Source organism: Molossus molossus, unplaced genomic scaffold (assembly GCF_014108415.1).
Source record: "Molossus molossus isolate mMolMol1 unplaced genomic scaffold, mMolMol1.p scaffold_m16_p_13, whole genome shotgun sequence".
Classification (NCBI taxonomy): domain Eukaryota; kingdom Metazoa; phylum Chordata; class Mammalia; order Chiroptera; family Molossidae; genus Molossus; species Molossus molossus.
In genome coordinates, this window is record NW_023425348.1 from 11671348 (window position 1) to 11693282 (window position 21935).

Below are 21935 nucleotides of genomic sequence, written 5' to 3' on the forward strand. Positions count from 1 at the left end.
ATTTGACCCCCAGTCAGGGCACATGCCCAGGTTGTGGGCTCAGTCCCCAGTAGGGGGCGTGCAGGAGGAAGCTGATCCATGTTTCTCTCACATCAATGTTTCTCCCTCTCTCTCTAAAAAAATCAATAAAAACATTTTTTTTTTAAAGAAGTACAAACCGGTAGTAACATAATAGCCTGGAGGATGTAAAGTATAGCACAGAGAGTCTAGTCAGTATCCTTATAACTGCGTGGTGTCAGATAGGTACAAGATTTATCAGGATGACCACTTAGTTATATAATGTCTAATCACTGGGATGTACACCTGAAACTGTATGTCAACTATAATTGAAAAATAAAAATGTATTTAAAATAAATTCAAAAGAAAGCAGAACAGAAAGAGATAGAAATAAGAAGGATAAGAAGACAAAGGATCTAGGAAGTCTCAAGAGAGAAAATTGGAAGGGAGACATTATCAAAGAAATAATAGGAAAGAGTAAAAGCCTCTAAATTGAAAGGAACGACCAAGTGTGCACACGGAAGTTTTTAAACCCCACACTAAGATACACCATTGTGACATTTCAGAAAATCAGGGTAAAAAAACGACCCTAAGAGGTCCCAGAGAGAAGATCAGGTCATAGGCAGTAGTTAAGTGTCAAAATGTCTTTGACATTGGAAGCTGGAACACATGCCTGATGGGAAATATTTTTCCAGCCTAGGATCCTATAGGCAGACAAACTATCAGTTCTGTTAAGAGAGTAAAATGTAAGGACATTTTCATGCATGAAGGCATCAAATTTACTTTCAGTATACCCTTTCTTGAAAAACTACAAAAGATATACTCTATCAAAATGAGGGAATAAACCCAGCCAGTGTGGCTCAATGGATTGAATGTTGTCCCATGGACTGAGAGGTCCCGGTTTGATTCCTGGTCAGGACACATGCCCAGGTTGTGAGCTCGATCCCCAGGAGGGGGCGTGCAGGAGGCAGCCAATGGATGTTTCTCTCTCACATGGATGTTTCTATCTCCCTCCCCCTTCCCCTCTCCCTAAAAAATCAGTAAAAACATATTAAAGAAAAATGAAGGAGTAAACCTAGGAGGAAGAAGGTGGAATCCCATGAGACAAAAAGGAAATTGCCAGGGTGGTAGTAGAAGGAGCTTGTATGACGGCCATGCAGCGGGCCTATAGAGCGAGGAATCCAGATTGGGGTGACAAATGGAAGCTTCCAGAAAGAACATTTCCCCAAGTGCAGAACTGCTAAAAACTATCTATTGAGAGTTTTATATTTCTGGTGGAGAGTTTTAGAAAGACTTAGTGATAGGTTCTCCGAAAATAAGCAAACAAAAAACCCAAAAAAGGTTGTATATATATATAGTTGACCCTTGTACAACGAAGGGGTTAGTGACACTGACCTCCACACCCACGCAGTTGAAAACAGATGTAGAACTTTTGACTCCCCAGAAGTTAACTACGAATGACCTACTATTAACTGCAAGCCTTACTGATAATACAGAGTTGACTAGCACATATATGTAAGTTATATGTGTTCTTAGAATAAAGTAAGCTAGAGAAAAAGTGTTAAGAAAATCATAAGGAAGAGAAAAATGCATTTACAATTGTTTTTGTTTTTTTTATCCTCACCCACCCAAGGACATTTTTCCATTTTTTGTTCAGATAGAGTGGGAAGGAGAGAGAGAGAGAGAAACATCGACGTGAAAGGGACACATCGAGTGGCTGCCACCCACACGACCCAACCAGAGCCGGGGACAAACTGCAACCGAGGTACATGCCCTTAGCAGGAACTGAACCCGGGTCTCTCTGGACTGCAGACCGACGCTATAACTGCTGAGCAAAACCGGCCACGGCATTTACAGTATTTATTGAAAAAAAATCTGCATATAAGTGGACCCATGCAGTTCAAATCTGTATTGTTCAAGGGTCACCTGTATGAGCAAGATGTTAACGGTGTTTATTTCTAGGTGGTAGTTTTTATATTTTATTTGTTTGCTTTTGCTTGTCTGTGTGTTCTAATATTACTGCCATGTAAATGTATTACTTACGTAACCTTTAAAAGCAGTGGTCTCCAGAGGTCTCCAAGCAGAACTCTAAGACACGTAAAAGGTTGCTAACGGGTTGGGTTTTCACAGTCTGCCCTTTTTCCAGAGATCAGATCACTCTTCGTGCACCCTTTCCTGGCCGAGCGCATCATCTCCATGCTGAACTACTTCCTGCAGCACCTGGTTGGCCCCAAAATGGGGGCCTTGAAAGTCAAGGACTTCAGTGAATTTGACTTCAAACCCCAGCAGCTCGTGTCAGATATCTGCACTATCTACTTAAATCTCGGGTACTGAGATTCAAACTGGGCGAGCCAGAGGGGATGCTGATGGTTTAATCTGGGGTTTTCATAATGGAATGACTGGTTGGTAATTATGTGGAAATAGAAAAGAAATGGTTCATTTCTAGTTGGTTGATGATAGAATATCCTGCAGTTTTAAATAATGAGATTTTTATAGATCCAACATTTCTGCCTTGATCTATACAAAGATAAACGTTGCTCATTGTATCATTATTTGAAAAGCAGTATTCTTTTAAGGCCACGAACACTTGATAGACTTCCTTTCTAAAAATTAGAAAAAATCTTTATCAAAAGAACATTTATGGCATTTTAAGTGATGGGGACCCTTGTTCCTCAACCCATTTGCTATCTCCTCTGATCCTCCTTTTCTTTCCAATGCTGCCCTTGTAGGGATGAGGAGAATTTCTGTGCCACTGTGCCCAAGGATGGACGTTCCTATTCCCCAACTCTCTTTGCACAGACAGTCCGAGTCCTGAAGAAAATAAATAAGCCTGGGAATATGATTGTGGCTTTCAGCAACTTAGCAGAGAGAATCAAGGTGAGACAGGATAATTTGTTTATTAACGTGTTCTATAAAAGTCATTGTTGCCTTGGCCAGTTGGCCCGTGGACCGAAGGGTCTCAGGTTTGATTCCTGGTCAAGGGCACGTACCTGGGTTACAGGTTCAGGTGCGAGAGGCACACAGTTGTGTCTCTCCCACCCTCCTTCTCTTCCATTCTATCTAAAAATTAGTGGAAGTCCTGGCCTGTTTGGCTCAGCAGTTAGAGTGTCAGCCTGCAGAACAGAGAATGCAGGTTTGATTCTGGTTAAGTACCTCAGTTGCAGTTCGGTCCCGGCCCTGGTTGGGGTTGTGTGGGAGGCAACCAATCAGTGTGTCTCTCTCGCATCGATGTCTCTCTTTCTCTCTCTCTCTCTCCCCCTCCCTCCCTCCCACTCTGTCTGAAGATAAATAGAAAAATATCCTTGGGTGAGGATTTTTTTAAAAAATCAATGGAAAAATATCCTCAGATGAGGATTAACAACAAAAACAGCCCCACTAGTGTGGCTCAGTGGGTGAGCGTCGACCCATACACCAAGAGGTCGCCAGTTCGATTCCCAGTCAAGGCACATGCCCAGGTTGTGGGCCAAATCCCCAGTGAGAGGCATGCAGGAGGCGGCCCATTGATGTTCTCTCTCATCGATGTTTCTTTGTTTTAATTACAACTATCCTTTAGTTTATTTATTTACTTGTTTTTAGATAGTGTGAAGGGGGGGGAAGGGAGAGAGAGAAGGACATCAATATGAGAGAGACACATTGATTGGTTACCTCCCATGTGACCCCAGGGCCAGGAATGGAACCTTCAACCAAGGTTCATGCCCTTGACCAGGAATCGAACCTGTGACTCTTTGCTCTGCGGACCAACACTCTAACCGCTAAGCCAAACTGGCCAGGGCATCTCCCACTGATGTTTTTATCTCTCCCTCTCCCTGTTTCTAAAATCAGTCAAGAAAAGGAAAATTTATTGTTTTTGTTTTTGTTTTTTTATCCTCACCCGAGGACATTTTTCCATTTTTTGTTCAGATAGAGTGGGAGGGAGGAAGGGAGGGAGGGAGAGAAACATCGACGTGAAAGGGACACATCGAGTAGCTGCCTCCCGGACGACCCAACCAGGGCCGGGGACAAACTGCAACTGAGGTACATGCCCTTAGCGGGAGCCCAACCCAGATCTCACTGGACTGCAGACCAATGTTCTAACCACTGAGCCAAACTGGCCAGGGCGGAAAATTTGTTTAAAGCACACCGCTGCCCTGGCCAGTGTAGCTCAGTCAGTTGGACAGTCTGCGCACCAGAAGGCCACTGCTGGCTCAGTTCCTGGTCAGGGCACCACCCGGGTTGCAGGTTCGATCCCCTCTCAGGTGCACATGGGAGGCAACGGAGCGATGTCTCTCTCTTTCTCCCTCTCCCTTCCTCTCTTTAAAAAAAATCAATAAAAACTTTTTTTTTTATCACATTGATGACTCAGCTGTTTTACTCTTCACCCTGTTTTGGGAGGGAAGAAAATCATTGCCTTGAAAACTATAAACATGATTAGCAATAACTAGAGCTACTGCATTCGTAACACTACTGTTTTGTTATAGATTTCAGAGAGAGCAAGGAGAGATCATTGTTGTCCGCGTACCTGTGCACTCACTGGTGGTTCTTGTGCGTGCCTGACTGGGGATCAAACCCAAACCCTTGTGTATGGGGACAGTGCTCTCACTCACTGGGCACTGCCATTACTCTTCAGTGTGAGGGTGAGAGCAGGAAGAGTGACTTGAGAAGCTTCTGCTAGAAGAGAAGAATGTACAGACTTCTATAGGCTGTTTACTTATTTCTTTATTGACTTTTTAATCCTCACCTGAGGATTTTTTTTTTTTTTTGCATTTATCTTCAGATAGAGCGGTAGAGTGGGAGGGAGAGAGGGAGGGAGAGAAAATCATCGATGTGAGAAAGTCACATCAACTGGTTGCCACCCACACAACGCCAGCCAGGGCCGGGGACAAACCGCAAGCAAGGTACATGCCCTTAGCGGGAACCTAACCCGGGACTCCGTGGTCCGCGGGCCGGCGCTCTAACCACTGAGAAACCCGGCCAGGACTCTCTGTTGATTTTAGAGAGGAAGTGAGAGAGAGAGATAGAAACATTGATGAGAGAGAACATCGATTGGCTGCCCCCTGTGTGTCCCCCACTGGGGATCGGGCCCACAACCTGGCCATGTGCCCTGACTGGGAATCGAACCAGAGACCTCTTGGTGCAGGTTCGACACTCAGCCAGTGAGCCACACAGGCCAGGCTGTATGCTGTTTAATGAAAACTTTTGTACAGTGTTACCAATAGATTTGAAAATCTACATTGTTAATGCAAAGAACTTTTTAGAATAGAATTCAAGATGGGTAGTTTTAAATCACTGATTTTTATTGATTTTCTCTGTTCTTGATATTTGTGGTTGGTCCTTGGCACATGTGGGAATAGCCATACATTTTAAAGACTGAAACACTGTGTTGTATTTCGCGAACAACCCCTTTGGCTGGAGTGTGACGGCGCTTCACTAGCAGTCGTGAACAAAGGAAATCACGGCACAGTGCACACTAGAAAACTTCCCCGGTGACATCAGTCTTCTCGTCACCGAGTTACTTGTGTCTTAGGCTGGGCTGCAACACTGCCTGGGTTTAGTGAGAGGGCTGAGGACTGGAGCCGTGAGTGTCACACGTGGGAGCCCGAGGGGCTCATAGCTGTTTGCACCTGAAACCGGAAACTGCTTTTCCGCAGACTGCAGGAGTGACTCTGCAAGTATGCGAATAACAGTCCCCGCCCCTCCCCTTTCGAACTGTGACATTTACAGCAGGACTGTGCCAGAGGTGCATGTGACGTACTGCTTTCCGGGTGACACTCAACCTGTCGCAGCTGAGCCGACTGAAGTCTCAGAGTGGGGGCCGGGTGCTAAATTGGCTCCTATAATATTGTCTTGTCAGGAAACAAGTTGAGAATTGTCATCGTCACTGTCGAGAGTCATTCCCTTGAATATGTACCCGTTAAGTTATATACCCTTGAAGGGTCCAGTCACTAAGCATTTGACTTCATCTGCTCGGTGTTCGCTCAGTCCCTCGCAGACCTCCAGCAGCAGGAGGAGGAGACCTATGCAGACGCCTGCGACGAGTTCCTGGATCCCATCATGAGCACGCTGATGTCGGACCCTGTGGTGCTGCCGTCTTCCAGAGTCACTGTGGACAGAGCCACCATTGCCAGGCATTTGCTCAGGTATGCCAGCCCGTAACAGCTCCACAGGAGGACGGGGACAGCCGTCCTCTCCTTGTCCCAGTCCCTGATTACAGTGCAGTGCGCCAGTGGCGCCCCATCGTTGATGGACTGTTGTGTTGGGGCGGCACTGGTACAAGTGTATCACTTGACTGGGAAGGATTTAAACATCCCAAACAACACACCTTGTTGAGAAATGCTGCTTCCAACCTCATCTTTCCCTTCCTTAAGGAAACAATTTTTGTTAACATTTGTTATAAAATATGTTAACCTGGAGTATAAATGGACTTGAAAATTTTTTTTAATTTTATAAAAATATAAAAAATAGGGGTGTCTTCCAAGAGGTCACAGGTTCAATTCCCAGTCAGGGCACATGCCTGGGTTATGCTCAATCCCTAGTAGAGGCCATGTAGGAGGCAGTCGATGATGTTTCTCTCTCTCCCCCTCCCTCCCTCTCTCTGAACTAAATAAAAAACAAACAGAAAGATAGGGGTGTCTATTTTTATCATTGGGGTGTTAGACATATCCATCACATGGGTCAGCCCACATTCTGCTGCTGTGCTCAGCCCTGCTGTCGAGTTGGCCCATCCTTCCTGTTCTGAGTGCAACCTTACATAAGAATGGGCACTGAGACTCCGCCTATTTAAAAGTGAGTTATAGCCCTGGCCAGTCTGGCTCAGCGGTTAGGGCGCCGGCCCGCGGACCAGAGTCCTGGGTTCACTTCCTCGGTTGCAGTTTGTCCCCAGCCCCGGTTGGGGTCGTGTGGGTGGCGACCACTCGATGTGTCTCTCTCATCTCTCGCTCCCTCCCTCTCCCCCTTAGCTGTATCTAAAGATAAATGCAAAAAAAAAAAAAAGTCTTCGAGTGAGGATTTAAAAAATAAAATAAATAAATAAAAAATAAAAGTTACATAGGTTGGCCCAAATTTAAGGCAATCCAGTTTCTGAATGCCGCGGGGGAGGAGGTCTGCGTCGTGGTGTTCGGTGTGAAGCGTACACGGGTGCAGCACGTCGTGCGAGTGGTGTGGCCTTTCCAAGGTGGGAGTGACAACTGACATGTCACTGCGCCCTCAGAATAAAGAGGAGGAGACACGTCAGCCCTTACAGTGTTATACACCTTTTTGTCTGTCAGGAAATAGACTCTGCACCCACTTGTACAGCAACCAGCTAACTGGAGCCAGTCAGTTCACAAGGTTTCCCCGTAACGTCCCGTTCTGCTCGGAGCGCCTGTCACTAGAACTACAGCGCTTCACCCTTAGTGAGCAGTGTCTCTGCCTGGGGAGATCCAGTCCAGTATCGGGACAATGTCCAGATAACGTCTGTTAAGAAGCAGAAAGACAAAGTAGCTCAATGGCCTGGGGGGGTGGTAACGTCCTGAGTCATTCTTTCCCATCACATGACCTCAATTCAGCACTGAATTCCTAATTATAATGCACTCTAGCTTCCGTCTCAGAGTGGAGTCCCAGGTGTTCTGGTTTGGGCTGGGATGTTAGAACTTTCCGAAATAACACCCTTTTCCTTTCTCTGTCCCAGTGACCAAACAGATCCCTTTAACCGCAGTCCCCTCACCATGGACCAGATCCGGCCCAACACAGAACTGAAAGAGAGAATCCAGCGGTGGCTGGCAGAGAGGAAGCAGCAAAAGGAGCAACTCGAATAAATACTGTGACCTGAACCAACCCAACCACCCAGCGTGTAGATAAACAGTTGTTTGTCACTTCTCTTTGGTTCTGTTCCTTTTTTTCTTCCTCTTTGCAAATTGGAGAACTGCTCTTGCTCAAATCACGATGATTGAGATTCCTAAGGACTTGCCAGTGCTCCCGGCTCGCAGACTGGTCACAGCGCCACGCTTAGACGTAATCACTGATTTTTACGCTCCATTCTCTCATCCTGTTCTTTCTTCTTCCCGTCCTACCTTAAATGACATTAACTCCAACTACAAAAACTTCCTGCCACCTTAGCATTTCTCTTCCAAGGACTGCTCAGACATCTTTGGTGAGCACTGCTTTTAAGTGTATGATGTCACATGCTTCAGTGACAGCTGATGTCATCAGAAAGTCCTGTGTTACCAAGGTATTGACTAGTCTTCATGACCCAGACATCAGTTCCTTTCCTTGTGACAGCTCTGTGTAACCTTCACCTTTGAGTACTTTTCAGTAAGATGATAGATGAAAAGGAAACGTATCACACAGTTGTGTTGCTGCTAACTCTTTAATTTTGTGTTATCTTGTAACTCAGATACAGTGGAGGACACTCATGGGGTTGTCATTACCACAGAAAACTTAGCCCTACAGTATCTTTAGAAGTGACAGGACAAACGCTGTTGACACAGTTCAAAGACTTGTGAGGTGAGAAGAAAGGAGGCCGTTGGGCCGTTGGGCTGATGGGATCTGTTGCTACAGTACCAGACTTGAGTAGAGGAGCTGGACGACAGACACCGTAAGCAGGAAAAATGTCCTTTTAAGACACCAGTATCAACAGTGCATCTCAGTATATACGTACCATGTGCTTTTCTCTCAGTCTAGTGTAAACTGAATACCGCTTTAAGTCGTCTCTTCCAGGGGAAGATGCATGCAGCGTGGCCAGTGACACACTTCTCTAGACAGAATTCTGAGATGATGAAATGTATATAGTTAACATTAGGGCTTATGATCTGAATTCCAAGAACTGCTTCTAACTCAGCTTTCGGTTAGCAGTAAACAGAGAAGGAATCTGAGGACAGCTTTGTCCAGACCATTTTAAATATCGGCTTAGCCCTGTGTAGTTAGCAGGTGGGTGGGCCCCATGTTTACAAGTTGAGCTTGAGTTCACTACTTAGTTGTGCAGCTCAACATGCTAAGTAAGGCACATTCCCCTGGGGACTGTCTGTATCACTGTCCCCCTAAGCCCAAAGATACCCTCAGTGACAAGAAAAAGGGTATGATCTGGAAACAGGTCATTGCTTCCTTTAGAGGACATCATTAACCATAGCGTCATTCAAATAAGATGTTTCATAATCCAAGTTTCTGTCGACAGCTCTTGATATGTTTTTGATGGTATCAGCTGGAAAACCACAAATCAGAGGACATCCCACACTAGATATTACAGATGTTGCCTGTTCTGTGCTTATAAACGAAAGGGAAAGTCAGGTGTGCAAATGCCAGCACGTTGTTAGATCATAATTCGATGCAGTCCTGGGTCCTGAAGGCTTGGCAGGATTCGTTTATTTCTTAAAATAAGCTTCATGTCATGTCATGTTTATTATCCTCCTTTATTGAGAATGTACTGTGTATAGAATAAGCTGCTACCTACTCGCCTTTATCTTCCAAACCCAATATGATAGGATGTTTTCATTTCTAAAAGAAGTGAAGGAAAGACCAGAGTTTTATAGGAGAAAATCGGAGGGAAAATGGGCACAAAACCTCAGAAGGCAGCTATTCCCAGTAGCTTTCTACTCAACAACCTGTTCGTCTGTATCTATGTCTATATTCCACTATGTGTTTAGTCGTCAGATTGTAAGCCTTTTCTGGAAAGCTTTTGTGTGTGTTTTAAAGCCCTTTTCCTGAAACTTATGAACGGCTATAGCACCATTAATGCTGCTGAATGTCTTTAAACTCATTACAAAGGCAAGTTCATAGCTTAAGGCCACTATTGGTAAGGAAACCAAGTGGTTTAAGAACATCCAAAAAATGAGACTAAAAAACTATCATTTTGGTACAATGCAGTGCATGTATGCACTTGGAAGCTTAGAGGTGTTCTGTTACCTGGAACTCAGAAGCAGTTATAGTGTATGGGAGCAGACCTCCCATAATCCCTAGTTTTTGGTGTTGGCTTTGCTGGAGTATGATAGGAAAATGAAGACTCTTTAATCATCTCTAATATTGCCTACTAAGAGGGTACTACTAAACTTGGGAAATTAGGTAGGGTTTATCAAGCAATCTGGGTTTTTTTAATGGATATATAAAACCTAAAAGGAATGTTAAAAGATTCTTTAATGGTGCGGGTAAAGGTGCCAGTTGCTATTTGGTATCACACTCTACAGACGCTTCATTACTGTATTTGATGCTGGTTGCTAAGCAGCCGATGTGCAGAGCATAAGTCTCCTGGGGTGCCTTTACCAGCCAGAGGCTGATGCTGCACGGTGGGTGACATGAGTAAATAATGTATGTGCTCGAACTGCTAAACAGGAAAAGAACTTAGAAACAAAAAGATGAAGAACAAAACAACAAAAAGGTTGATTGAAATAAAACTTGATCAACGTAAACTGTATTTTGAAACATTCCAAGAAGGTTATTTCTTGTCAAACTCACCTGGGGGTGTTTGTTCAAAGCTTGTATTTAATAAATGAACACCTAACTTATAACCTTTGTTATCACTTCCTTTATTACAGTATTAAAGCTAATGGCAGTTTCAGAAATCTCTCTGGAAATGTGAAGGGCTCTGACCTTCACTTTTGTTGTAGGTAGGACCTGTGACTGGCTGGGCCCTGTAGTTCTTTGGAAGAGGAGTATTCCAATCACTTCACTTCTGGCTTTATTCTTCATCTGGCCTAAACCCCAAGTCTTTCATTTTAATCACTGACTATATTGTACCCCTTGCCCCCTCATTTCTGTACCTCTGCCATGCAAGACCTCTGCCTAGGTTAACCCAGCCCTTCTCCTCTGTTCCAGTATCCAAACTACAGACCGTTATTGGAGAAAAATAACACAATCTTTAGAATGATGCACCACAGACTTGTAGTTTCTAACATCATCCAAAACCCTGCTGTGTCCTTCAACAGCTATTCCAAACTCGAACTTCTTTCCTCAATTCTTCCCACCCTCCCACTGACCCTTCACACTCAGATGACCTTGCCTTCTACTTCACTAGAAAGACCCTGGATTTTCTTATAAGTTTTTCTCCCATCGCCCCATCAGTAAAAAAGGCCCCACGGTCACAAGGCTAATCCCTCCAAACTTCTCATACCCCATCATGGATCTTGTCAATGCCCCCTGTCTATCTTCATTCTCTCATTTAACTTCCACATCCCTATTTGTTTTTCTGACTTGTTTCCCTTGTAGCCATTATTTCTTCATCCATTCACTCTGGCTTCTACCCTAATTCTTTGAAGCTGCCCCAGCTAATGTTTCCACATTACCAAGTGAACTTCCCCATCCTCAACGGACGTCTCTTTGGCATAAGACAGCTGAATCCCTCCACCGAAATCCTGCTCTTGGCGCCTCATTTTTCTTTCCACCTCGATGCTATCAATCCGGATGTTTCACTTCTTCTGCTCGGGCTTCCCCGGGATACATTCCTTACTTGACGTTGTTTCTCATCCAATGCCGCCTCCCCCCTACGTGTCTTCCTCCGGGCCTGGCGCACGCGGGGGCTTCGAGTGTGTGCGGCCCGCGGCCCGTCGCCCATGCGTGGAGGATCTCCTTCCTGCGGAGGTCTCCCGGTCGGCAGCACGCCGCATCCGGGCTGTGGTCCTGGCTGCGTGGGCGCTGCAGCCCGCGACCCCGGCCCTGCCGTTCCTCCCCGCCGGTCTTGAGCGAGGCCCCGGCCGGACTTACAGGCCGGCTGCATCCTCCAAAACGCCTGCGCACCGGGAGCGCTCCGTGCGAGTCTGGTCCTCGCGTGCGCGGCTGGCTAGGAGCTGGGGGAGCTGGACTCCAACCCGGACGCGGATCCGCTCGAGAGAGGCAGCGGGCTGAGCTGGGAGGTAGGGGCGCCTGCGCGGCCCCGAACCGCACACGTGTGGCCTTGACCCCCGCCTTCCAAGCGCCAGTGCGGCCTAGACGCGGTCCCCAGAGCCTCCCGCCCGAACTCCCCAGGTTCCCAAGAGCGGAAGCAGCGCCGGCGGAACAGCGGGGGACGCAGCCGAGGCGCGCAGGGCCCGGGGCGCATGCGCCTTCCCTCGCCCGCCGGCCTTCCGGGCCTGCGCGCGCGGCTGCCCGAGGAAATGCCTGTCCCTCTGCGCAAGCCCAGGGGTCGCCACGGGCGTCCTGCGCTCACCCCCTCGTGCCCACGTCCTCCTCCGTGGCTGGAGAAGTGAGACTGGCCAGTAGATTCCGGAAAGACAGCAGGACGCCCGAAATATCCGGGACCGGCGCCGCTCGGGCAGGCCTGACCTTGGACGCGGAGCGGGGTCCTTCGGTGCGTCCCGACGAGGGGTGACATTCAGCCGGCCGTGGGGCGCAGAGTGTCCGTCCCGGAGCCATGGCCCAGTTCGTGCGGAACCTCGCGGAGAAGGCCCCCGCGCTGGTCAACGGTGAGCGCGGCGCCGGGCTGCCGGGCGGGTGACCCCGCAGGACCGGGGCCGCGAGGCCGAGAGGGCGCCGCGGCTGTGGGAGCCCGGGGGGCCCGGGCGCGGGGGGCCTGGCGGGGGGGAGCCGGGCGGTCTGCGCCCCTCCAGCCTCCAGCTCGCCGACCTGCAGGGGTTTCTCGGTGCACCCTGGAGGCCGCACCCCGAAGGGCGGCGTGTGCGGGGAGCCCCGCGCCCCCGTGGGACTGGAGCGCCGGGCAGGAGGGCGGCGGGGTGCGCGAGGGCGTCAGCGCGGCCGCGGCGGCTCGTGTGCTTGTTGACCGAGCCCTTCGAGGTCGACACAGCAGCAGCGTGGCCGTTGGGGGGGGTTTAGAACGAGGACTGCTGCCTGCCTGCACCGGCCCGGTTCCGGGGCCCGGTTCGGAGGGCTCTCAGGTGGAATCGGGTGTCGGGGACGAGTGTCGCCGCCCCGAAAGCATTCGCGGGTGTGCCATCGGCCGTCCTGCAGCGCCGAGCCCCCCGGAGGAGCCGCAGCTCTGCCGGCCGACCGGCCCTCTGCCGGGAGGCAGGCTGCTCCTCTCCTTCCCGAGGCGGAGTGACGGCCGCCCGCAGCGCTCCCACCGGCGGGCCAGCCTCGGGGGCGGTCCAGGTGCAGCTCTCAGGAGCCTTCGCTCAGATTTAACATGACCTGGACTCGAAATGACGCCCTGGGATCCCTACTTTCTATTTACCTCTCAGGCCTTTGCTCCATCCATGAGTTATTGGGGGCCTTCCAGTGCCAGGGGCTACAATAGCTATTTCCCCCTACAGTCTAGTTTAGACATTCTCCCAAAGAACTTCAGTTTGCAACTTGACTACGATCATCAAGGGTGCTATATCTATATCTGTATCTATATCTATATCTATATCTATATCTATATCCACACGCACATATATATGTATGTGTGTGTGTGTGTATATTTCCTTATCCTCACCCAAGGACATTTTTGCATTTATCTTCAGATAGAGCAGGAGGGAGAGACGGGGGAAGGGAGAGGGAGAGAAGAGTGATGTGAAAGGGACACATCGAGTGGCTGCCACCCACATGACCCAACCAGGGCCGGGGACAAACCGCAACCGAGGTACATGCCCTTAGCAGGAATCGAACCCGGCTCTCTGGACCGCCGGCCGACGCTCTAACCGCTGAGCCAAGCCGGCCAGGGCAGATCATCCAGGTTTTCTGTGTGGCAAAGCTCTACAGCTTGACCTAAGTCAAAAGAGAAGGAAGAACGGCTTCATTCTTGGGACTTGAGATGATTTGAGGAAAAAAAAAATTGTAAGTTTCAAGTGGCTTTCACATCATTTAGATGGTGCCTGTTGGGCAGCTGCAAAGTAGTTTTAATAATAAAATCCAAAAATGAAGGGAATACAAAAACAATTTTATGTTATGAAATAGGTAAGCCCTTTCTTCTGTTACTGTGAATAATTGAAAGGTAAAGGTGGTTATTCTCCCAAAAGTACTCAGAAAGGAGAAGTCAACCGGGGCCAGAATGTTAAAGTGGAAATAATTTGCTGTATAACATAACTAAACTTATTAAATGTGAATGTTAAATTTATTTAGTTTTGTTCATCTTCACCCAAGGATATTTTTCCACTGATTTTTAAATAAAGTGGAAGGAGGTGTGGGGGGACATTGATTGGTTGACTGGGGCCAGAGATTGAACCTACGACCCAGGTCCGTGTCCTTGACTGGGAATGGAACCCAAGACCCTTCAGTCAGACCAGCCAGGGCTTCATTAATCTTTTTGTTCCAAGAGCCAGTCCAGGGTTCCACATTGCACTGAGTTGTCAGTCTCCCTAGCCCCTGTTGTGCGACAGTTTTCCAATCTTTGCTTACTTTTCATGACTCTGACTGTTTTAAGGTATCTATGTAAGTATCTGTGTAGGTGTCCTATGAAGATGTTCTTCATTCTAGATTTGTCTGGTGTTTTTCTCATGATTAGTCTGGAGCTGTAGGTTCTGAGAAAGAATACCACAAAAGTGAAGAAATCAGCCCTGGCTGGTTTGGCTCAGCGGCTGGAGCGTCAGCCTGCGGTCCAGATAGACCCGGGTTCAGTTCCCACTGGGGGCACGTACCTCAGTTGCAGTTTGTCTCCGGCCCCGGTAGGGTCATGCGGGTGGTGACCACTCGATGTGTCCCTTTCACGTCAATGTTTCTCTCTCTCTCTCTCTCCCCCACTCTATCTGAACAAAATATCAAAAGATGTCCTCAGGTGAGGATAAATAAATAAATAAAGTGCATTTAAAAGAAAAAGTGAAGTAGTCGAATCACTTACCGGGATGAACGTGAGATCCATGTAGCAGCGCTGGTTTCACCACTTGGCTAAGGCATGTTTGCTGGGTTCCTCACTGTAAAGTTACTGGTTTTCCCTTTCCACACTCTATTCTTTTTTTTTTTTATCCTCACCTGAGGACTTTTTTTTGCATTTATCTTCAGATAGAACGGGAGGGAGAGAGGAAGAGAGAGAGAAACATGGATGTGAGAGAGACCCATCAAGTGGCTGCCACCCACACGACCCCAACCAGGCCGGGACAGACTGCAGCCGAGGTGCGTGCCCTTAGCAGGAACCAAGCCAGGGACTCTCTGGTCCGCTGCCGAGGCTCTAACCACTGAGCAACCAGCCAGGGCTCCACACTCTGTTCTTTAGAAGCAAAGTAGGCCCAGCCCATGGTGTAGGGGTTGGGGGGGAGGGGAGGTAGCAGCAGCAGCCACCAGGGGGTTCCATCTGGAAGAGGGAGTGTCTGCATGCGTTTAAATAGAATCCCTCTGTGAGAAAGGCTTGTCTCTTTCCCGTTGATTTATTTGTTCAGTTATTTATTGTATGGACTCATGTACTTTTACTTCTCACTTCCATAGTATGTTCTTTATTTTGTTGCTCAAATGGTTGCAGCCTTGGCCATTGAGAGCTCTCAGTTTGACACCTGTCCTTTGACAGGCCCGCTTTGCTTCCTGGGCACTGCCAGATGCTTCCGGCTCATCTTTTCTTTTCCCTGCCTCGCCTTAGAGTCAGCCATTTCTCCAAGGAGCCCTAGTTTTTTATTGGACAATGGTTTTTTGAAACTAAAATCTAGACACTGGATATATTCTTTGCCGCTAAACTATATTATTGCTTCTAAGCTCTCAGTGAGTGTGTGTGTGTGTGTACACTAAACCGTGTGTGTACACTAAACCATGTGTATACACTAAACCATGTGTATACATGCATATATATAGTTTCCGTATACATACATTAACCCAACCATGAATTCTTAAGAATGTCTCCAACTCCAATCCAGTACCATGGGGTTTATTCTTGCTTTCTGTAACTTCTCTCCTAAAGTACAGTGTTTGTGTACAGTGTATCAGTCTTTTTAAAGGATGAAATATTTGGGTATTAAAGATTAAATTTTAAAGAATTACACAGACTGTACTTTTTAAAAATACATTTTTATTGATCTTTAGAGAGAGGAAAGGAGCGGGAGAGGAAGAAACATCAGTCAGCTGCTTCCTTCACACCCCTGCCGGGGCCAGGGGCAAGCCAGCAGCCCTTCGGTGCCGCACTGGCCAAGGCAGGCTTCGTCCTTTTTGATAGCCCCGTCTTCGGGCATCTGTAATTCTGTTTAGAACTACCTCTTAGATCTCTGTGTCTGCTTAAAGAGGCGCAGTGTCCTGGCTGGAGAGTTCAGTTGGTTGGAGCACAGGTTGCAGGTTTCAGGCAGGACCCACGCAGGAATCAGCCAATGAGGGTACAACAGATCAGTGTTCCTCCCACCACCCCTTTTTCCCTAAAATCTATTTAAAACATTTTTTTTTGCCCAGCCAGTGTGGCTCAGTGGTTGAGCATCGACCCATGCACCAAGAGGTCACCAGTTTGCTTCCTGGTCAGGGCACATGCCCAGGTTGTGGGTTCGATCCCCAGGAGGGGGTCAGTCGATGTTTCTTCCTCTCCCTTCCTCTCTCTAAAACCAATAAAAACTTTTTTTTTATTTTAATTTTTTTTCCATAGCCTTAAGCACAGAGGATAATGGAAATAGTAATTCTAAGAGTAGTGAAATACTAAACACGGGTAGTTAATAATAGGAAAAGTACAGAAGCGTTGGGTCTATCCCTGAACAATAGACACTTTATGGATGTTCATACGTTTGTGCTTTTACTCCATTTGTCTTGTGATTTTTGTATTTATTTATTTATTTTTATTTTATTTTTTATCCCTGAGGACATTCTTTCCATTTTTTGTTCAGATATAGTGGGAGGGAGAACGAGGAAGAGAGAGAGACAGAAACATCGATGTGAAGGGACACATCGAGTGGTTGCCACCCGCACAACCCAACCAGAGCCGGCGACAAACTGCAACCGAGGTACGTGCCCTTAGCGGGAACTGAACCCGGGTCTCTGGACTGCAGGTCGAAGCTCTAACCACTGAGCAAACCCGGCCAGGGCTGTCTTGTAATTTTTTTAAATAAAATGCCTTCCTCAATGAAATCACTACCATAGTCTCCCATGTACATTGGTAGTTAAAAATCTTTTTTTCCTAAAATAATGTTTTGAAGAAGTTTAGCTTAGTAATAAATTCACGTTTTGGCTGCTCTTAACAGTATGTGTAGGTTTCATTATTTGTGATGTTTTGCAAGAGGCTCAGCTGGGCTTCTGTTACAGGTTTAATCCAGCACAAATTGATGAGGGTACCAGAAGGATACTAGCGTGTAATTCCATCTGGATTTGTGGCCAATGTTGTGACAAGTTTCAGTCTCACTCAGAAGGATGCCATTCTGCGTAGCTCCTTCCCCCACCGCCCTCTTCCCTGCAGATGTCCTGGTCTCTCCTAAGAACGCATTGCGTTCGCTGCTCTCTTGTTTTTGAATCCAGCTTCCAGTAGCTCAACAGTTACTGGATTTGCCCTTCATAAGTAAAGGGGCAGAGCTGGCTGCCCGCTCGCCAGTCCTGGCTTGAACGTGCTGCGTTTCCTGCCTCCGGAACCGCCTGTGACACAGGTGTCTGCATCCGCAAAGCCCCTTCTCACCAGGGAGCGCTTTGGCTTTTCACACCGGTGCACACTGGAAGCAAGCAGTGAATGAGTGTGATGCATGAGTAAATATTAGTGTCCAGCCCACACATCTGCTTCTTCGTCTCTAGTGAGTTCATCCTGTTTTGTTTTGTTTTGTTTTGTTTTGTTTTCCAGCTGCTGTGACTTACTCGAAACCGCGACTGGCCACATTCTGGCACTATGCCAAGGTGGAGCTGATTCCACCCACCCCAGCTGAGATCCCTGCAGCTGTCCAGGGCTTGAAGAAGATAGTCAGTAGTGCCCAGACTGGCAGCTTCAAGCAGCTCACAGTGAAGGTAACTACGTGCTGAGGAAGGTGCGGGCCTTGGCCAGGCGGCTCCGTGGTTAGAGAGTCATCCCAAACACTAAAACATTTTGGGTTTGAATTTTGGTCGGGGCACATACCTGGGTTGTGGGCTTGATCCTCAGTGGGGCGCATATGGGACACAGCCAATCGATGTTTCTCTCATTGATGTTTCTCTCAAATCAGTTTTTTTTTAAAAAAAAAAACAAAAAAAAAACAGGCCTATCTGGTGTGGCTCAGTGGTTAGAGTGTTGGCGTGAGCACCAAAGGGTCAAGGGTTTGTTTGCTTCCCAGTCAAGGGCACGTACCAGGGTTGCAGGTCAATCCCAGCTCTGGTCAGGGCTCGTGTGGGAGGCAACCAGTTGCTGTGTCTCTCACGTTGATGTTTCTGTTTCTCCCTCTCAAAACAAATCAAGAAAAAATATCCTCAAGTGAGGATTAAATAAATAAATGAATGAAAGCATATGCATAACAGGAAATGTCTTCCCTTGGGGTTTTTCTGATTGTTTTGATTAATATATATATGTGACTGAAATTAACATACTGAGAGAGGATCTCCTTCCTGACTGCTGATTGATGGGCTGTTAGGTAGCTAGCTTTTCTATTCCTGTAACAAAAAAGTGAGCGTTCTTACTGGGCAACTGTTTTTCTCTTCCTGTTTGGTGAGTATGTAAATAGGAAGGCTCCCTTGGCCGGCTCTGTGCTTATTTCATCTGCAGTCCTGGAACTGTCCCCAGTTTGGTCAACAGATCTTTTAGCATATATCACAGTCAGGCCGCTAACATTCATAAGGAGGATAAAAATATCAAAACCTGGCAAATGTATACTATCACATGAAAGATTATTGAATTGTGTGAAGACAGAATCTAAAACTAGAAGAATGAACTTGTGTTTTGTTTGCTTCTGTGATTGAGGCATGGGATAAAAACCCTGAAGAATTAAATTATTGCCAACTTAAGAAACTGCATGCTGGAAAATAACTTTTTTTTTAATATGCTTTTATTGATTTTTTTTTTTTCTTTCAGAGAGAGAGAGAGAAACATCGATTGGCTGCCTCCTGCACGCCCCCTATGGGGATCGAGCCCACAACCGGGGCATGTGGCCTGAGCAGGAATCGAACCGGGACCCCTCAGTCCATGGGACGACACTCAATCCACTGAGCTACACTGGCCAGGCATGGAAAACAGTGTTTTTTAAATGTGTTTTTATTGATTTTAGAGAGAGGGAGGGAGAGAGAGAAACATCAATATCAGTTGGCTGCCTCTGGCACGCCCCCAGGGGGATCCAGTCAGACCTCTCGGTGCAAGGTCCACGCTCAGCCTGAGCCACACTGGCCATGCTGCTTCTGGGCATAAACAGAAAATCCGCCTCCAGGGGCTGAAAGGGAAAGGCGGAGTTTTGTGGAAAGGTAGTTTTTTCAACTCACATTTCAAGTCCGTATTTGCACTTGATGTAACGCTGCTTTCTTGGGGCCATCAGCGCACCTTCCCTCCAGGGCAGGAGAACACTGGTCCGTGGGCTGAGTGGTCACTGCCTGCAAGAGTCAGGCAGGTAGGAAATGAGTAAAATGATGTCTAAAGGAGAAAACAGAGCCTTTTATCTTTCAACAGATTTTTCTGGTCAGATGGAAACGTCTGTTCAGCCAATGGACATAGACAACAATGCTTGGGGGGCCGGGATAGGGAGGAGGGTGTCCGCGTGGAAAAGGAGACACATCTGTAACAAAAGTAAAGTAATTGATTTAAAAAAAGAAAAGAATGCATGTATTCATGAACAATGGACTAGGACAACAAAGCTGGGGACAGGGCGGGGAGGGTGGGGGAGGGAGGAATCAGTGAGGGGAAAAGGAGAAACATCTGTAACAAAAGTAAATAAATAAATACATAAATAAATAAAAGAAATGTCTATTCAGAGACTCGCCTCCTTCCCATCGGCAGCCTTTCAGATGAGCCCTTGTCTGGAGGTGTCGGCTACTTCCGGGGAGTGGGCTGTTTTAGGGCTCATAAAGTGTGTCATAAACTAGCAATGAAAGTGTTAAGTCAGTTCAGATCTTTAAAGAATACTTTGAAAGAATTTATAAGCTCTGAACTACTTACCTTATATAATTGGTTGTTCAGGGGTTCTTAGCAGTCGAACAAAGTTTTAACATCAGTAATTCTTGACTGACTAAAATTGCCCCCTAATTTTAATAGCATCCGTATAGTCTCTATCACTTAATCCTGGAAAATGATCGTTTTAAATATGTAAGAAGAAGATGTACATTAAAGTCTATGCTTTTTTTTCCCCCCCAGCAAGCTCTGCTGAACGGTCTGGTGGCCACTGAGGTGTGGATGTGGTTTTATATCGGCGAGATCATAGGCAAGCGTGGCATCATTGGCTATAACGTCTGAAGACCGGTCTTTAACATCTGCTCCTTTTTGGTGTATTATTTGAATGTTCTTGGACCATGAAAGATCAGAGGGTATTTGAATAAAAAAAGATATGTCGAAATCAATGTTTTCTGTATCAAACACTACATAGGAAGGTCACGGTTGCTCTTGATATTAGGTTGGATTGTCTTTTGCTTTAATAAAACTCTAAATGCATGTCTTTGCTTAGCTTGAAAACGGAAAGCATATATGTGACTATACCAACCTGGTACATATGTCTATGAGGATAGCGTTTTGATTTGAAGGCTGGAAATATATTTCGTTTCTAGGAAAGTTGGGGGAAGGCCTTGAGAAAACTAGAGGCTGCCGCAGCAGGAGAAGCAGCAATACCACGGACTAGAGTTCAGTCATGTCTGCAGTTAAAGAATAACATTTGGGTGGTTTCTCTTTGAAGTCAGAGAAGGACCTTTTGACAACACCTGTGTCTGTAAATGTTGGGATATTTGATGATGGTTTTTTTTTCTTTATAACATCTTTAATGCCAAGACAATTAGTGAAAACCATGACCTACGTTTTTAATCTGATTTTGATACGTGTATCATCATTAATCTATCTGGTTTTATGATTTATAGAACCTATCTTTGCTCAAATTAAATACCCTATGGATTTTTAAACAGGGTTATAAACAGGTTAGTATCATCCATGGATCTATAAAGTATATCGTGTCCTAAAATAAATAGAAGCGATTGGTTATCAGTCTGTCACCTTGAGGACATAGGAGGGGCTCAGTCATTCAGTGGCTCCCCGGGCCTTGCCGTCTTCGGACGGCCCACTGCCACTCTCGGAATCCGTTGTGACCCCTGCAGCCCTGCAGACGTGGGTGCCAGCTGGTGGCAAAGCATCATGGCTCCCGGTACAGTGTTAGCCCTTTGCTAGGACGGGCCATTCTCCTGTCGACCACAGAGCCCTGCTGCTCAGCGTGCTGAGGGCGCAGCTCCTGAGGGCTACGGGGTGGCCACAGGACTGTCCGGGTACGAGTAGTGCCTGTGCTGCTGCTGCATGGCGGGTGGGCAGAACTGAAACTGCCTCTTCAAAAAGCATTCGGTAATTTTATTGTATTCCTCGCCTGAGGTACCTAAGTATGTGCCTGACCAGGACTCAAACCCGAGACCTCTCGGTGTACGGGTGATGCTCCAGCCAACCGAACCACACCAGGGCGCATTCAGCACTCGAGGTGCCTAGCAGGGGACAGACAGACGCTGCTGCAATGATGGTGACCTGATGGGGTTCTTTCATGTGAAAATGAACACATTTCTGATTTATATGGAATGTGATTTTTTGCTAACCACATGGTCGCCCCAGAAAGTTTCAGAATAAACACTGCTTCCTCCGCTGCCCACAGCACGCCTCTGCTGTGCGGTGGCCAGTCTGCGCACAGGATTGCCTTGGGTCGGAACAGCAGTGGGCTGCTCCGTGTGGCCGCCACGTGTCGCCTTCCTAAACCCAGAAGTCTGTCTCCTAGCAGACAGCTGTCTGTCACTGAACGAGTGTGTGCCCAGTGTTCGCCACTGGCAGCTCGTACCCCAGGTGTTGCTGTGTACCTCCCAAGTCCTGGCACTGCCGCCTGGTGGAAACATTCCTGAGCAGCACTGCAGGCGACTGTCACGAGAGCCTGCTCAGCTGAGACAGCTAATTGCACGCGTGACCACAGCACCATGACATGCACGGGTGAGACGTGGGAGGTGGTGGTCGAGAGTCTAACCCAGTCTCGAGAAGGGGTCAAGGGAGACTCAGAAGAACGAACAGAGGCCAGACAGCCGAGGAGTGGCACATGGCACTCTGGGCAGGCGGGACAGCTGTGCAG

At 47.3% G+C, this 21935-nt stretch overlaps 2 protein-coding genes across 3 annotated transcripts in view; both read left to right on the plus strand.

Annotated features, from left to right (window-relative positions):
• Positions 1–10401, plus strand: part of UBE4A (ubiquitination factor E4A) — a 48879-nt gene extending 38478 nt beyond the window's left edge. Inside the window, exons 17-20 of one of the 2 annotated variants that reach the window (XM_036257739.1) lie at positions 2144–2324; positions 2727–2874; positions 5956–6113; positions 7643–10401. In XM_036257739.1, the coding sequence (XP_036113632.1) occupies positions 2144–2324; positions 2727–2874; positions 5956–6113; positions 7643–7769 (614 nt within the window). In that variant the 3' untranslated portion in view covers positions 7770–10401. Of the gene's footprint in view, positions 1–2127; positions 2325–2726; positions 2875–5955; positions 6114–7642 lie in introns of those variants that run through there. The other variant, XR_004959198.1, reaches the window with a different exon arrangement.
• A 1827-nt stretch (positions 10402–12228) lies between these two features.
• ATP5MG (ATP synthase membrane subunit g) lies at positions 12229–20196 on the plus strand. The gene is made up of 3 exons (XM_036258972.1): positions 12229–12341; positions 17534–17694; positions 19994–20196. The coding sequence occupies exons 1-3, from the start codon at positions 12290–12292 to the stop codon at positions 20090–20092; spliced, it is 312 nt and encodes a 103-aa protein (XP_036114865.1). The 5' UTR covers positions 12229–12289; the 3' UTR covers positions 20093–20196.
• Positions 20197–21935: the final 1739 nt, after the last annotated feature.

What these genes read in the sequence shown, in the direction of transcription:
- ATP5MG (XM_036258972.1), top strand. Translation starts at nt 12,290, where the DNA reads ATGGCCCAGTTCGTGCGGAACCTCGCGGAGAAGGCCCCCGCGCTGGTC. An exon ending in GGCCCCCGCGCTGGTCAACG is followed by an intron (nt 12,342 to 17,533) that starts GTGAGCGCGGCG and finishes TTTGTTTTCCAG; the next exon opens with CTGCTGTGACTTACTCGAAA. An exon ending in TCAAGCAGCTCACAGTGAAG is followed by an intron (nt 17,695 to 19,993) that starts GTAACTACGTGC and finishes TTTCCCCCCCAG; the next exon opens with CAAGCTCTGCTGAACGGTCT.